Source organism: Procambarus clarkii, chromosome 56 (genome assembly GCF_040958095.1).
Source record: "Procambarus clarkii isolate CNS0578487 chromosome 56, FALCON_Pclarkii_2.0, whole genome shotgun sequence".
NCBI lineage: Eukaryota > Metazoa > Arthropoda > Malacostraca > Decapoda > Cambaridae > Procambarus > Procambarus clarkii.
This window is the reverse complement of record NC_091205.1, coordinates 33,324,748-33,339,521: the sequence shown is the minus strand read 5'-3', so window position 1 is coordinate 33,339,521 and position 14,774 is coordinate 33,324,748. Positions and strand designations below refer to the sequence as shown.

The 14,774-nt window shown below is 40.1% G+C and overlaps 1 protein-coding gene across 1 annotated transcript; it reads right to left on the bottom strand.

Annotated features, from left to right (window-relative positions):
• Positions 1-2,642: 2,642 nt before the first annotated feature.
• On the bottom strand, positions 2,643-12,216 carry LOC138353254 (uncharacterized). Its single transcript, XM_069306144.1, has 2 exons — positions 12,133-12,216; positions 2,643-3,518 (listed from the first exon to the last, which is right to left on the bottom strand). The coding sequence occupies exons 1-2, from the start codon at positions 12,214-12,216 to the stop codon at positions 2,643-2,645; spliced, it is 960 nt and encodes a 319-aa protein (XP_069162245.1).
• Between the last annotated feature and the right edge of the window lie 2,558 nt (positions 12,217-14,774).

Below are 14,774 nucleotides of genomic sequence, written 5' to 3'. Positions count from 1 at the left end.
ATATATATAAAGACGTCAAGCCGCCTGCTATCGCTGTATCTATCGATGATTTCTGTGTTGTTTGCTAAGATTTCTCTGGTGATGGCACACAAAGCAGAACGCTTTAAAAGAGACCAACGTCGTCTATGCCTTCAAATACCCTCTTGGGGACTGTAAGCTCCAAAAAAACAGTATATAGGCAAGACAACAACATCTCTTTCTAGGCGTTTAACGATGCATAAGCAACAGAGCTCCATTAAGGAACATATAATCTCTTCCCACAACCAAACCATCGCCAGAGAAATCCTAGTAAACAACACAGAAATCATCGATAGATGCAGTGATAGCAGGCGGCTTGACGTTTGCGAGGCACTACACATCAAGAAGTCAACACCAGCAATCAACAGCCAATTAATGCACAACTATATTCTACCCACATCAAGACTCCGCTCCAATATAGAAGCATCAAGAAATATGGACCAATAGGCTTTCTACAATCACTTCCATTCAATACCCATTGTTTCGTGTTCTGTCTTGTGTTGATGAAATTAATACCCTATTAATGCCACCTCACCCCATCCACCTCACTCAAATGTAGATCTAAACAAATCGGAGATGTGTAAGTTCTATTCAGTTGTGTATGTGTAAACTAAAGTCTTTGAAAATGTAATAAGTTTTACGAAACGCGCTCAAGTGTCGCGTCAGACTAGAAATAAAAATAAATTTTGGAGATTTGATTTTTGAATTACCACCAACAGTAAAAAGAAATGTACGAAAGATCGAGAAAATTCGTGTTAGAATTATTAATCTTACTTTTTCGGTCATATTTAATAATATATGTCTACAGGAAAGACTGCTACCAAAATATACTAATATATATATATATATATATATATATATATATATATATATATATATATATATATATATATATATATATATATATATATATATATATATATATATATATGTATATATATATATATATATATATATATATATATATATATAATCAAAATATTGTTTCCAATTGGTTTATTTGAATTATTATTATTATACTATGTTAAGAACATAAATTATTGACTTAGTTATGTTAGTTAAGGTTACATTAAGATAGGTTAGGGTACGGTAGGTTATATATATATATATATATATATATATATATATATATATATATATATATATATATATATATATATATATATATATATATAATATATATATATATATATATATATATATATATATATATATATATATATATATATATATATATATATATATATATATATATATATCTTAGGGAATATCAGGAAAGGGGGTTAGGTCAAGGATTAACCTAACGAATGTTTAATTATTGCATTTTTCCAGATAATGTTGAACAGTCGACAACACATCAGACCGGTCAAACAAACCCATCTGGTCAGACAACAAATCCATCAGGTCAGACAACACATCATTCAGATCAGACAACAAATCCATCACGTCAGACAACATATCATTCAGATCAGACAACAAATCCATCAGGTCAGACTAACAAATCCATCAGGTCAGACTACAAATCCATCAAGTCAGACAACAAATCCATCAGGTCAGACAACAAATCCATCAGGTCAGACTACAAATCCATCAGGTCAGACAAGAAATCCATCAGGTCAGACTACAAATCCATCAGGTCAGACTACAAACCCATCAGGTCGGACTACAAATCCATCAGGTCAGACCACAAATCCATCAGGTCAGACTACAAATCCATCAGGTCAGACAACAAACCCATCAGGTCAGACCACAAATCCATCAGGTCAGACAACAAATCCATCAGGTCAGACCACAAATCCATCAGGTCAGACCACAAATCCATCAGGTCAGACTACAAACCCATCAGGTCGGACTACAAATCCATCAGGCCAGACAACAAACCCATCAGGTCAGACAACAAACCCATCAGGTCAGACTACAAATCCATCAGGTCAGACCACAAACCCATCAGGTCAGACAACAAATCCTTCAGGTCAGACCACAAATCCATCAGGTCAGACTACAAATCCATCAGGTCAGACCACAAATCCATCAGGCCAGACAACAAATCCATCAGGTCAGACCACAAACCCATCAGGTCAGACCACAAACCCATCAGCTCAGACCACAAATCCAACAGGTCAGACCACAAATCCATCAGGTCAGACTACAAATCCATCAGGTCAGACCACAAACCCATCAGGTCAGACCACAAATCCATCAGGCCAGACAACAAACCCATCAGGTCAGACAACAAACCCATCAGGTCAGACTACAAATCCATCAGGTCAGACCACAAACCCATCAGGTCAGACCACAAATCCATCAGGTCAGACTACAAATCCATCAGATCAGACCACAAATCCATCAGGCCAGACCACAAATCCATCAGGCCAGACAACAAATCCATCAGGTCAGACCACAAACCCATCAGGTCAGACCACAAACCCATCAGGTCAGACCACAAATCCATCAGGTCAGACCACAAATCCATCAGGTCAGACTACAAATCCATCAGGTCAGACCACAAACCCATCAGGTCAGACCACAAACCCATCAGGTCAGACCACAAATCCATCAGGTCAGACCACAAATCCATCAGGTCAGACCACAAACCCATCAGGTCAGACCACAAACCCATCAGGTCAGACTACAAATTCCGGGACAGGGATATCAACCAATGAAATTGGAACAACATCAACCTCCACAACGGGCACAACATCAACCTCCACAACGGGCACAACATCAACCTCCACAACGGGCACAACATCAACCTCCACAACGGGCACAACATCAACCTCCACAACTGGCACAACATCAACCTCCACAACGGGCACAACATCAACCACCACAACGGGCACAACATCAACCTCCACAACGGGCACAACATCAACCACCACCTCCACAACAACAGCATCAACTACTACCTCCAGAACTACAACATCAACTACCACTTCAACATCCACAACTTCAACTACAACTTCCACAACCACAACATCGTCTACCACCACTACAACATCAACTAGCACTTCAACTTCCACTGCAACAACCACAACATCAACTGCTACCTCAACAACTACAACATCAACTACCACCTCCACAAGTACTACATCAACTACAACATCAACTTCAACCTCAACATCAACAACATCAACCACCACTTCCACAACCACAACATCAACTACTACCTCCACATCCACAACATCAACATCAACTACCACTTCAACAACTATTACATCAACAACAACCTCTATAACAACAACAGCAACCACCACCTCCACAACCACAACATCAACTACCACAACATCAACTTCCACCTCTACAACTACAACATCAACTACCACCTCCACAACTACCACTTCAACAACTACAACATCAACTACCACTTCAACAACCACAACTTCAACTTCAACTACCACACCATCAACTACCACACCATCAACTACCACACCATCAACTACCACACCATCAACTACCACACCAACAACTACCCCCGCCTCAACTACTTTCTTCAACCTGGGCTAAGGTATGCTGAATGTTGCCTGATTCTGGTATGTGATGTAACTATATAACCTGAGGTAACTCGTGTTATATACGTAACTCGTAACTCGACAATAACCTAAGCTTGTAAAAGCACCTTAATCACCTTCAGTGATTAAGTGCTTAATTGCACACTATTTTCTCTATCCGCTACCTCACCCCTGTCAGTGTAAAAGAGACAAATGTAAGTGAATGCATGTGGGTGTATATATATATATATATATATATATATATATATATATATATATATATATATATATATATATATATATATATATATATATATATATATATATATATATATATATATATATATATATATATATATATATATATATATATATATATATATATATATATATATATATATGCGAACAAGCCTGAATGGTCCCCAGGACAATATGCAACTGAAAACTCACACCCCAGAAGTGACTCGAACCCATACTCCCAGAAGCAACGCAACTGGTATGTACAAGACGCCTTAATCCACTTGACCATCACGACCGGACAAACTCTTCTGGGGTGTGAGTTTTCAGTTGCATATTGTCCTGGGGACCATTCAGGCTTGTTCGCATTTGTGTTCCTCACGTGTGCCCCAAAGAATGAGGTGATTTGGTAAAATGCTATGCCCAAGATTACTATCCGAGTGCCGGCGGTGGGGTGGTTCAAATAGCCTCGGCTATCACCTCATTTTGTCCGGTCGTGATGGTCAAGTGGATTAAGGAGTCTTGTACATACCAGTTGCGTTGCTTCTGGGAGTATGGGTTCGAGTCACTTCTGGGGTGTGAGTTTTCAGTTATATATATATATATATATATATATATATATATATATATATATATATATATATATATATATATATATATATATATATATATATATATATATGTATGTATGTGTATAAAGTACATATGGAAGCTGATCAAAATTACATTACACCTTTGTTAATGCACATTGCACTTCGTTAATGCACTTCGAACACTTTATGTAGACATCAACAATAACCACCACCTCCACAATAATAACAACATCATCAACTACCTCCACAACCAAAACATCAACTACTACGACAACAACAACAACATAATCAACTACCACGACAACAACAACAACAACATCAACTACCACCTCTACAACTACTACATCAACAACATCAACCACCACTTCTACAACCACAACATAAACTACCACGACAACAACAACAACAACAACACCTACCACGACCACAACAAAATCAACTACAATGACAACAACAACAACAACAACTACCATGACAACAACAACAAATACCATCACAACTACAATAACAACTACCACGACAACAACAACATCAACTACCACGACAACAACAACAACAACATCAACTACCACAACAACATCAACAACAACAACAACAACTGCTACTACTACGACAACAACAACAATTCAACTACCACGACGAAAACGGTAACAACTAACATGGTACCAACAACAACAACAACAACAACCACGACAACAACAACAACCACGACAACAACAACAACCACTACCACTACAACAACAAAATCAAATACAACGACCACAACAGAAACAACTACCACAACAACAACAACTACCACAACAATAACAACATCAACTACCACAACAACAACAACTACTACTACTATAACAACTACTACTACAATTGTTTAAACTACAATATCAACAACAACAACAATCCCACATCATCACCTACCACACAATAAACGACTAGAGGAACTGGAGCTTAAATTATATATCCATAATGTGCAAAGAAAATGAATCACGCGCATCTGTTTAGGATGCCACTGGAAGGCTCCCTAGAGTCTGAGGAGTCAGACTCTCAAGACTTGTATATGGCTAACCACAACTGGAGGTCAGGGAGCCAGACTTCCAACACTAATATAGGATTACCCACAACGGGAGACAGCGAGCTAGACTTTCAATACGTGTATATGGTTAACTACAGCTGGAGGCCGGAGAGCCAGACTTTCAAGACTTGTGTATAATTAACCACAGCTGGAGGCCGGGAGCCAGACTTTCAAGACTTGTACATGGTTGAACACAGCTGGATGTCGAGTTCAAGTTCAAGTATGTTAATGGAGACAAGAAAAAATATATCTCTAAAGGATAGAGTAGCTTAGGCTATTTTTATCCCCCGCTGGAGGTCAAGGAGCCAGACTTTCATCATTTGTATAAGGCTAAGCACATCTGGAGGCCCGAGAGCTAGACTTTCAAAACTTGAAAATGGTTACCCCACAGCTGGAGGTCGGGGAGCCAGATCTTCCAGACATGTATTGGAATGGCCACAGCTAGTAGTTCATGAGCCAGAGCTTGCAGACTTATGTAAGGTTAACCAAAGCTAGTGGTACATGAGCCAGAGCTTGCAGACTTATGTAAGGTTAACCAAAGCTAGTGGTACATGAGCCAGAGCTTGCAGACATATGTAAGGTTAACCACAGCTGGTGGCTGATGAGCCAGAACTTGCAGACTTATGTAAGGTTAACCACAGCTGGTGGTTCATGAGCCAGAGCTTGCTGACTGATGTTAGGTTAACCACAGGAGGTGGTTCATGTGCCAGAGATTGCAGACATATGTAAGGTTAACCACAGCTGGTGGTTCATGAGCCAGAGCTTGCAAACATATATAAGGTTAGGAACAGCTGGAGTCCGGGAGCCAGATTTTTGCAGGCAGACCACAGCTGAACTCCGGGGAGCTAGACTATGAAGTCATGTATAAGACAGACCACAGCTCGAGGTCTATGAGCAAGAATTTCAAATATATATGAGGTCTCAGCCTCACTTACATGCCCTCCTCAGCCTCCTTGAGTCTCTGTTATCTTCAGCAACCCTCATTTTCAATCATATATTTTAAATGTCTCATTCAGTTTGTTGTTTATTAATCATATTATCTGACCATCCATAGAATCCCATCTCCTTTCCTTAGATTCTCACTAGAGTCTCTTTCATTAAATAATAATCCTACCTGTTCCTTCTTCAGTAAGTTGCACTTTAACTATATTGCTGGGCACTAATCGCTTCAAAACCTTGCACACACTCATAAAGAAAGCACCTAACTTAACACATATTTAGATATTTGATCATATAAAGCTCCTAACCTAACTTGGTTTCAATTTTAAATGTCCTCGCGACTCGGTCTCCGGCCAGGCCTTCTGGCTGGAGTCTGGTCAACCAGGTAATTGACAAGGAATAATTCACTTTGATATCAATGATCGAAGATCAATTCCTCACCCGGTTGATCAGGAATTCATTTGAAGGTTTACCAAGTTCCCATTCGAACACCGAGATGCTCGGCTAGTTATAATCTACGTGTAGGGGAGAGCGATGAAAATTATTGGGGTTTTAATGTTTACAAAATTTTATTTCATCATTCCCAATGCTCGTATGCTTTACAACGAAGCTATTACACATTAGGTTCTATTCCCTAGTCTCGCAAGGAGATATTTCTGTAACAGTCTCTGATATTTTCCAAATGTAAACTACTATTCGTCTCTCTCGAGTAGACAGAGATGCATCGTTCGAGTATGCATCGCTCTAAAGAGAGGAGATTGAGACATTTTATGCGATCCGAATAATTTACATAGCTCCTGATCTCCAGCCCCTAAGAAGGATCCTGGGCTCCTGATCCCCAGCCCCCAAGAAGGATCTGAAGCTCCTGATCCCCAGCCTCGCAGAAGGATCTGGGGCTCCTGATCCCCAGCCCCCAAGAAGGATCTGAAGCTCCTGATCCCCAGCCCCCAAGAAGGATCTGGGGCTTCTGATCCCCAGCCCCCAAGAAGGATCTGAAGCTCCTGATCCCCAGCCCCCAAGAAGGATCTGAAGCTCCTGATCCCCAGCTCCCAAGAAGGATATAGGGCTCCTGATTCCCAGCCCCCAAGTAGGATCTGGGCTCCCGATTCCCAGCCCCAAGAAGGATCTGGGGCTCCTGATCCCCAGCCCCCAAGAAGGATCTGGGGCTCCTGATCCTCAGCCCCCAAGAAGGATCTGGACCTCCTGATCCCCAGCCCCCACGTGTTCCTGATCCTCAGCTCCCAGCTGGCACCTGATTACCAGCCCCCTCGTGGCTCCTGATCCCCAGCCCCAGCTGGCCCCTGATCCACAGCCCCAGCCCCCACCCTGATCTCCATGTCCGAGCTGACACCTGATCTCCACTTCATTACTTACCAACAACTTAGTCCAGATTCATGAAGCAGTAACGAGAGTGCTTAAGGTAACTTTTCTTTCTAATCGGGTTCTCGGTTTATAAGTTGTGATACAATAAACTGTTTACTAATACCGATCTTTCTAGCAACACGCCTTCATGCGAAGGCATTTCTGAAGCACTTGTAGGCGCCCAGTTCAGAGACTGGGCCGCAGGGAGGTTGATCCCCGAAATAAGCACAACTGAACATTGTATGTCATAGACGCTTATTATAGCTAACTCTATAGGAAACTAGACACCATTCTTCTGTCGGACGTTAATTACTAATTCTCGGTGTCTCACATTTTTATTATGTAGGTATTTAATAAAATGTGTAAATAAATAATATCACAGCATCATATTGTGAGAATAAATATTAAGTAATTAGAATCTGCGAACATATTAGTAGTGACCTCTGTTGAGAGGCAGGTGAACCAGATCCCAAATAGCTGGGTAAAGAACACCTTGGTAAATCCTACCTGGGGGATTCTTACAGAGTTCCTAAGAACCTTCGTGAAACAGCCCCCCCAAAAAAGCCATTCGTGATGCTTAGTGAATCTAGTTCTGAAGTGGTAGAATTTTGATGTTGTCTTTGTTAGTTTTTCTTGTGTTTATTACCTGGCTTTTCATAAATTTATTTAAGTTTTCGCTTGATATTGTTTTATTTATTTTTAATTTTCTGTTTAATAAAAGCATTCATGTTAATTGACTTTAATTCTGTCCAATTCTTGCATAAATTTATGAAACGCATTTCTTATCCTATAGATAAATATAATAATAAATTTTAATGTTATTTATAACACCTGTTCTGGTGATGAGAGTGCGTTTGTAGTTCATTATTTTTGTGAAGCAAGTAAAATGATCTCGATACTTTTGTTCCATGTGCGATGTAAAATGTGTATATAAGTTGTATGTGCGCATTTTACATCGAATTAAACATCATTTATACTATTACTACTACCTTCAAATGTCTCCCAAATATACCATTGCAAAAATTAGGACAATATATTTATAACATTTTCGAATACTTTAGCCAATTTATTTTTTTACGAATGGGTTAATAACTCTCATCTGAAACAATACATTGATAATATACATATATATCGCAATATAAACGTCCTCTCTATCTGGGATGGACTCCCCCCACCCCCCTCCAACCAAATGTATTGTAACAATTTTCTCTCATCCCCTGGACGGACCCCTGAATGTATCAACGATGTCCCTTCTTAAGCCGGACAGAGAGTCCTCACTTCACATTAATAAAAAACTATCCAACTCATGTGGGAGGGAGAGATCTAAAATTTCTGCTGTACGCTACTTTTAGGGAAAGACCAATAATCAGGAGTCTACTTTCTGCCAACGGCCTGCGTCAGGTACACTGTTATATTCAGTGGTGATAAACTTCAAATAACAATTAGAATTAAGTTAGTGTTAAGGCACTCACCAAATATAGTGAGTCTAACTGGTGGGAGGGCTCTCCCAGAGTAATTTACTAATGATGAAGCTCTCAACCTGAAACATCCGAGGCCCAGCCCACAGAAAAGTTATTCACCTGTTAAATAATTTACAGATGTCTAGAAGATATGACGGGATGGTAACAAGCACTGGACACTGAAACCTTATCCTAGAAATTAACAGTTTATTTCACAAAAAACCCACCTGACTCGTAACAAATATCAATAAACTTTTAGAGTGGAATCTAGGAATATTACAAACACCCATGTGATATCAGTCAACAGTGCACTCTATAGTTAAAATAATTATAACAGCACTACAGGGCACGGCACGAAAGAACTGAACTTAACTGAAAGACTCTCCATTCACAAGATTGGAGTGAAGCTGTTTCACTTCACCCATCACCAGGCAACTGCCTCCCTCTAACCCTCTTACCAATCAGAGGCAGCGCTAAATCCGTCTAAACTTATCGAACAGAACTGACTTGCTCTTCCAGTCAAGTTTGCCCACATACTTCCTAGTTATAAATAACTTTACAAATTCACTAGATATATCATAACACTCCACTTATTACTCCAACAGTCCAACACATATCATCCTAGGTATTTTTTTTATCTAAATATTCGTGGACCGGCAGTAGCGTCGCCACTGGGAATTTGCTCAACTGACAAAGCTCTTTCTCACGCTTTGCATTTCTCTCATTTCTGCTTGTTCCTCTTATTAAATATACTATTCAAGTCGTAACAGTTTGCTTCTTTTTTAAACAGACCACTATGGTTGTTACACTCTGCTTCTTTATTAAACAGTTTGCTCAGGTCGTAACACTTTGCTTCTTTATTAAACAGATCGCTCAGGTTGTAACACTTTGCTTCTTTATTAAACAGACCCCACAGATTGTAACACTTTGCTTCTTTATTAAACAGACCCCACAGATCGTAGCACTTTGCTTCTTTATTAAACAGACCCCACAGATCGTAACACTTTGTTTCTATATTAAACAGACCCCACAGTTCGTAACACTTTGCTTCTTTATTAAACAGACTACTCAGTTCGTTACACTCTACTTCGTTATTAAATTGACCACACAGGTCGTTACACTCTGCTTCTTTATTAAATTGACCACACAGGTGGTAAAACTCCTTCCAAGCCAGAAGGAAAAAAGAATTACTCTACTTGAAGAGTTGTGGCATTTTTTTTTGGCTGTTGGGGGAAGTTCACAAAGTTAAAAGTTAACAATTCCAACATAAGTATACCAAATTTAACATAATAAACCAAAATAATATATCCTGGTATAAACAACCAAAGACTTCAACAATACATATAAACTCTTCAACAACATATATAGGAAATAAGGAAATACATAACTCATCATCTCCATCGAAGTCACCATACTAATCCAAAATGTGAACATCAACTCTCAATAAGCACTAAACCATAATGCACAAAAATTATTCCAATCCACCAGATCACAAGCTCTGAAAGTCAACACCAATACACAAGAATCAATAGGCACTGTACTTTATTCACAAAAAGTATATCAGTCCAATACATCACAATCTCTGAAAAAACACAATTTATTTCCATCATTACACACTAATAATTTTTTTTAAATGCACATGAAATATAGTGTTACGGACCCGAGTCCAGCGTCCGAGCACGGAGCAGTGACGACCACGCCTTCTGTGGGTCAGCTCCCGAAACCCCCTCCAAATGGACGACGCCATCTAGTGAGGACGAGATATACCGGCCACAGGGGCTGGTTTCGCGCCTTAAACAGCTAGTAACATAGCCGCTGCTGACCTCTGGTGAGGTGACGCTTAGACAGCAACGCCATCTATGGAGTGGATAGGTGGGCGTTTGTGTCTATGCCTGTAAGTGAGGTGTCTTAGGCTGTCCCTAGTACTGATGACGTGTCTGATTACAGAGTCGACCTGGGACTGCTGGATTGGACGATGGGCAGTCTACCCAAGGCAGCCATAGTATCTCCACGTGTTTGCTGCAGAAGCTGTGAGTCCCCCCCCCCCCCCCCCGGATGAACACTGTTGTGTTAGCCTGCCTGTGACGAGGCAGTTGAGGAATTGTCGTACCCGGGGATGACTGGTGGAGAAAACTAGCCAATGGGGTGTTGTGGTGAGGAGAGTGATCAGCGGAATCACACGAGGCTCCTGCCTAGGGCTCGCAACCCTAGTATCGGTCGTGGAGTGTCCTACACAGCGTGGCTGATTGGAACCTGCCAGCTACAGGCTGGATTTGTGGTTGAAGGCCTCCACGACGGTGCACCCAGTGGGACTGTGATTTGGCTGGCCTGTGGCCGGTGTAGACTCGCCTAGGGAATCTAAGGATTCATCGTGAGGCCACAAGAATAGGACCAGGGCTACTCGTCTCGAGCACTGTGAAACATCCTGAGTCTTCGGAAGAAGAAGAAGTCATTGTACATAAGTGTAGTCATAGTAACTGCGTGTGACGGTTTATATATTTATTTATGGTGGTGGTGTAATAATATATTTAGTTTAGTGAATTTGTATCCCTTCCCCTTTAATTTAATTGCGTTACGGAACACACCCCTTGAAAGCCACTACTAACTTGGGGCCGGATACCCAAACTCTAATAACATCAGAGAAGAACCCCAGTTGCGACCAAATAGGGCCGTAACATATAGCAATGTGCAATATCACACTCCTCACACATAATCCAAAATATCACCAAGATCATCAGTATCCACAATGACATCCTAGTCATAATCACCATCATCAAAATCATGAACATCAGCAAAGTTAACATCATTAATGTCCATGTAACAATCATCAATATCGCAAATATCATGAACCTCTTAAATTTTATTATCAACACAAACCTCAATATGATTATAAATGACAACATCTTCAATATGAAACTCAACATCATCATAATTACCAATTAACATAACCCGTGTTATGGCTATACCGTAGCAACAAAATTACTATCAGCAATATCATAATCACTAATATCATCAAGGTCCAAATTCTCAGAATCCAGATGATTATCCATATCACCCCTATCATCATCATCAATATTATACTCATTATCAATATTTCAAGCATTTTCCATATCAGGAACAACATGACTAGCAAAACTATGATAAATATCATTAATATCAACATATTCCACATTACCAAGAACACCATCATTAATTTAAACAATACATACTATACATACCAAAGACTGTACAAAATACTGCACAAAATACCTGAAAATTCACAATATTATAATCCACCAAAACAAATTGGAACATTAGTTCACCATACCTTCAATCAAAATGACATTATGAACATACATTATCAATCAACATATCAACAATAAAAATCCCGAATATAACACATTTCTACAATGTTACCAAGAAGTCTTGCACCTCAGTTGATCCCTTGAATTTAACTTTCCTTCTGAACCATTGTAATAATGGAGTGTAACCCTGGTAACACTCCTACCAAAGTATCTGAAAGATCCCCCACATTCTCATAAATTATTCCCGTATATATTTACTTGGGACAAGGTATTGTGCAACCGTTGACCATTTATCTCCTCATGGCTTAGCTTTACCTGCAACCACCATATAATCAAAACATGTTACAGTACAGTGTTCAATAGAACACTTAGAATACATTAGAGTAAAATCAGATGTCTGTAACACATCAAACAATTTGGAGACTTGAGCAGATGTTTCTTCTAAGTGTGTGTAGACACCACGACGTCATCGAAACATGGTCTATATAAGGGAATATTAGCCAACAAAGTTTTCTGCAGTCTACACATGGTCTACACGTGGGAATATTAGCCAAAAACTTTTACTGTACAGGTAGAAATGTAACAGGAACCATATTTAGCCTAAAAGGTTTAATGACCAAACCGTCTTCCCGTAAAAAGTCCACCTCAGGCTGAACAATGGCAAGCTTTGTCAGGACAGATCCACAAAGGTTTTAGTCTTATTGGTGAGTAGGCAGTCAGTTGAACGTCATGGGTGATGACCGACGTCTGAGTAGGAACCTCTCCAACCAGGGTCAAGAAGTCATCAGGCAACTACTCTCTTGAGGTGATGTTGAAATGGTTTCGGGGCTTAGAGTCCCCACAGCCCGGTCATCGACAAGGCTTCCCTTTTATTACACGCCCCCCAGAAAGCAGACCGTAGCAGCTGTCTAACTCCCAGGTACCCATTTACTGCAAGGTGTACAGGTGCATCAGGGTGAAAGAAACTCTGCCCATTTGTTTCCGCCTCCACCGGGAATCGAGTCCGGAACCTTAGGACTATGAATCCCTAGCACTGTCCCCTCAGCTGTCAGGCCCTCACCTCAGTTGCTGCATGACCTCACGTTGAGTCTTCTGTAAGGGGGACATCTTCTCCTAATTGAATATCATAAGAGCTAAAATAGTTGGAATATAAATTAGTTGGATCTTTAACAGAGTCAGTATTGCCAGTAGCTAACTTAATAGAGTGAAATAAGGCAACAGGCAAGGGGACCCTGGAACCTCTTCAACCAGTTCAGGTGCTCAACCAGCCCATGTTTTCTGTCACCTGGCATGCTCACTCTATAGCATAGTTTAGTCAGGTCCTCCTGCATGACGTAGGGACCCTGATCTTTGTGGGACATGGAGCTACCAGAACGAGGCTTAAACCAACCCCTTCTCTCCTGGATCAACTGTATAAAGTGTAGCACTGTGATTATGATCATGTTGGTCTGCATCCTGTCCTGAACTTGCTTGAAATGTTGAGGAGCCACTTCTCTCACTGCCTGCAAATTTAGAAAAATAGCATGTTAGAGTCTTCAGTCCACTGTTGCTGTTTGACTGACTGGCTGACTGCCTTTACTGAGTTACTGAGTGATGGTAGAAGCTATTTCATCAAGACGGAAAAAATTTAAAACTGGTAGCCACCTTTTAAGATGTAAAATGTTTCCCTCATTCAGTAAAACGCTTAAAATGAGGTACAGCGCTAAATGGTTCAAGGTCTGACGGGGTCCTTATTCCCTTACACACTTAACCCCGAGCTAACTATTTCACTATCGACTCATCCGGTCTTATTCTCATCGGTTACTGTTTACATTTGGATAATGAAGGTCTTAGAGGCAGCCTTGAACTCAGTGATAATGAACAAGTCAATTTAAAATCCATATAAATAAAAATGGAAATGTTCGTTTGTTCAAAATCGCTAATCTCGGAAAGTTCTTCACCGATTGCCTTGAAATTTTCACACAACGTCCCATTCGCATCCGAGCAGGTTTTTATATATACACTATATAGATGTCACGTATGTGACGGGAAAAACACGTTTTTTTTTAAAGCTGTGTTTTTCGTGTTTTTCATGTGAGGGAAATCTTTGAAACCTCTTTACCGATTGCTTTGAATTTTTTACACAACATTACATTCGAATAGGCGAGTGTTCATATATACCTACTATATACATGCCTCACCTGTGACTAAAAAAACGAAAGTTCTTCACCGATTGCTATGAAATTTTGACACAACGTTCATTTGAATACATTCGTGTTTTGATATACCTACTATTTAGATGCCACACCTGTGACAGGTGAAAACAGGCGTTTTTTGGAAAACAG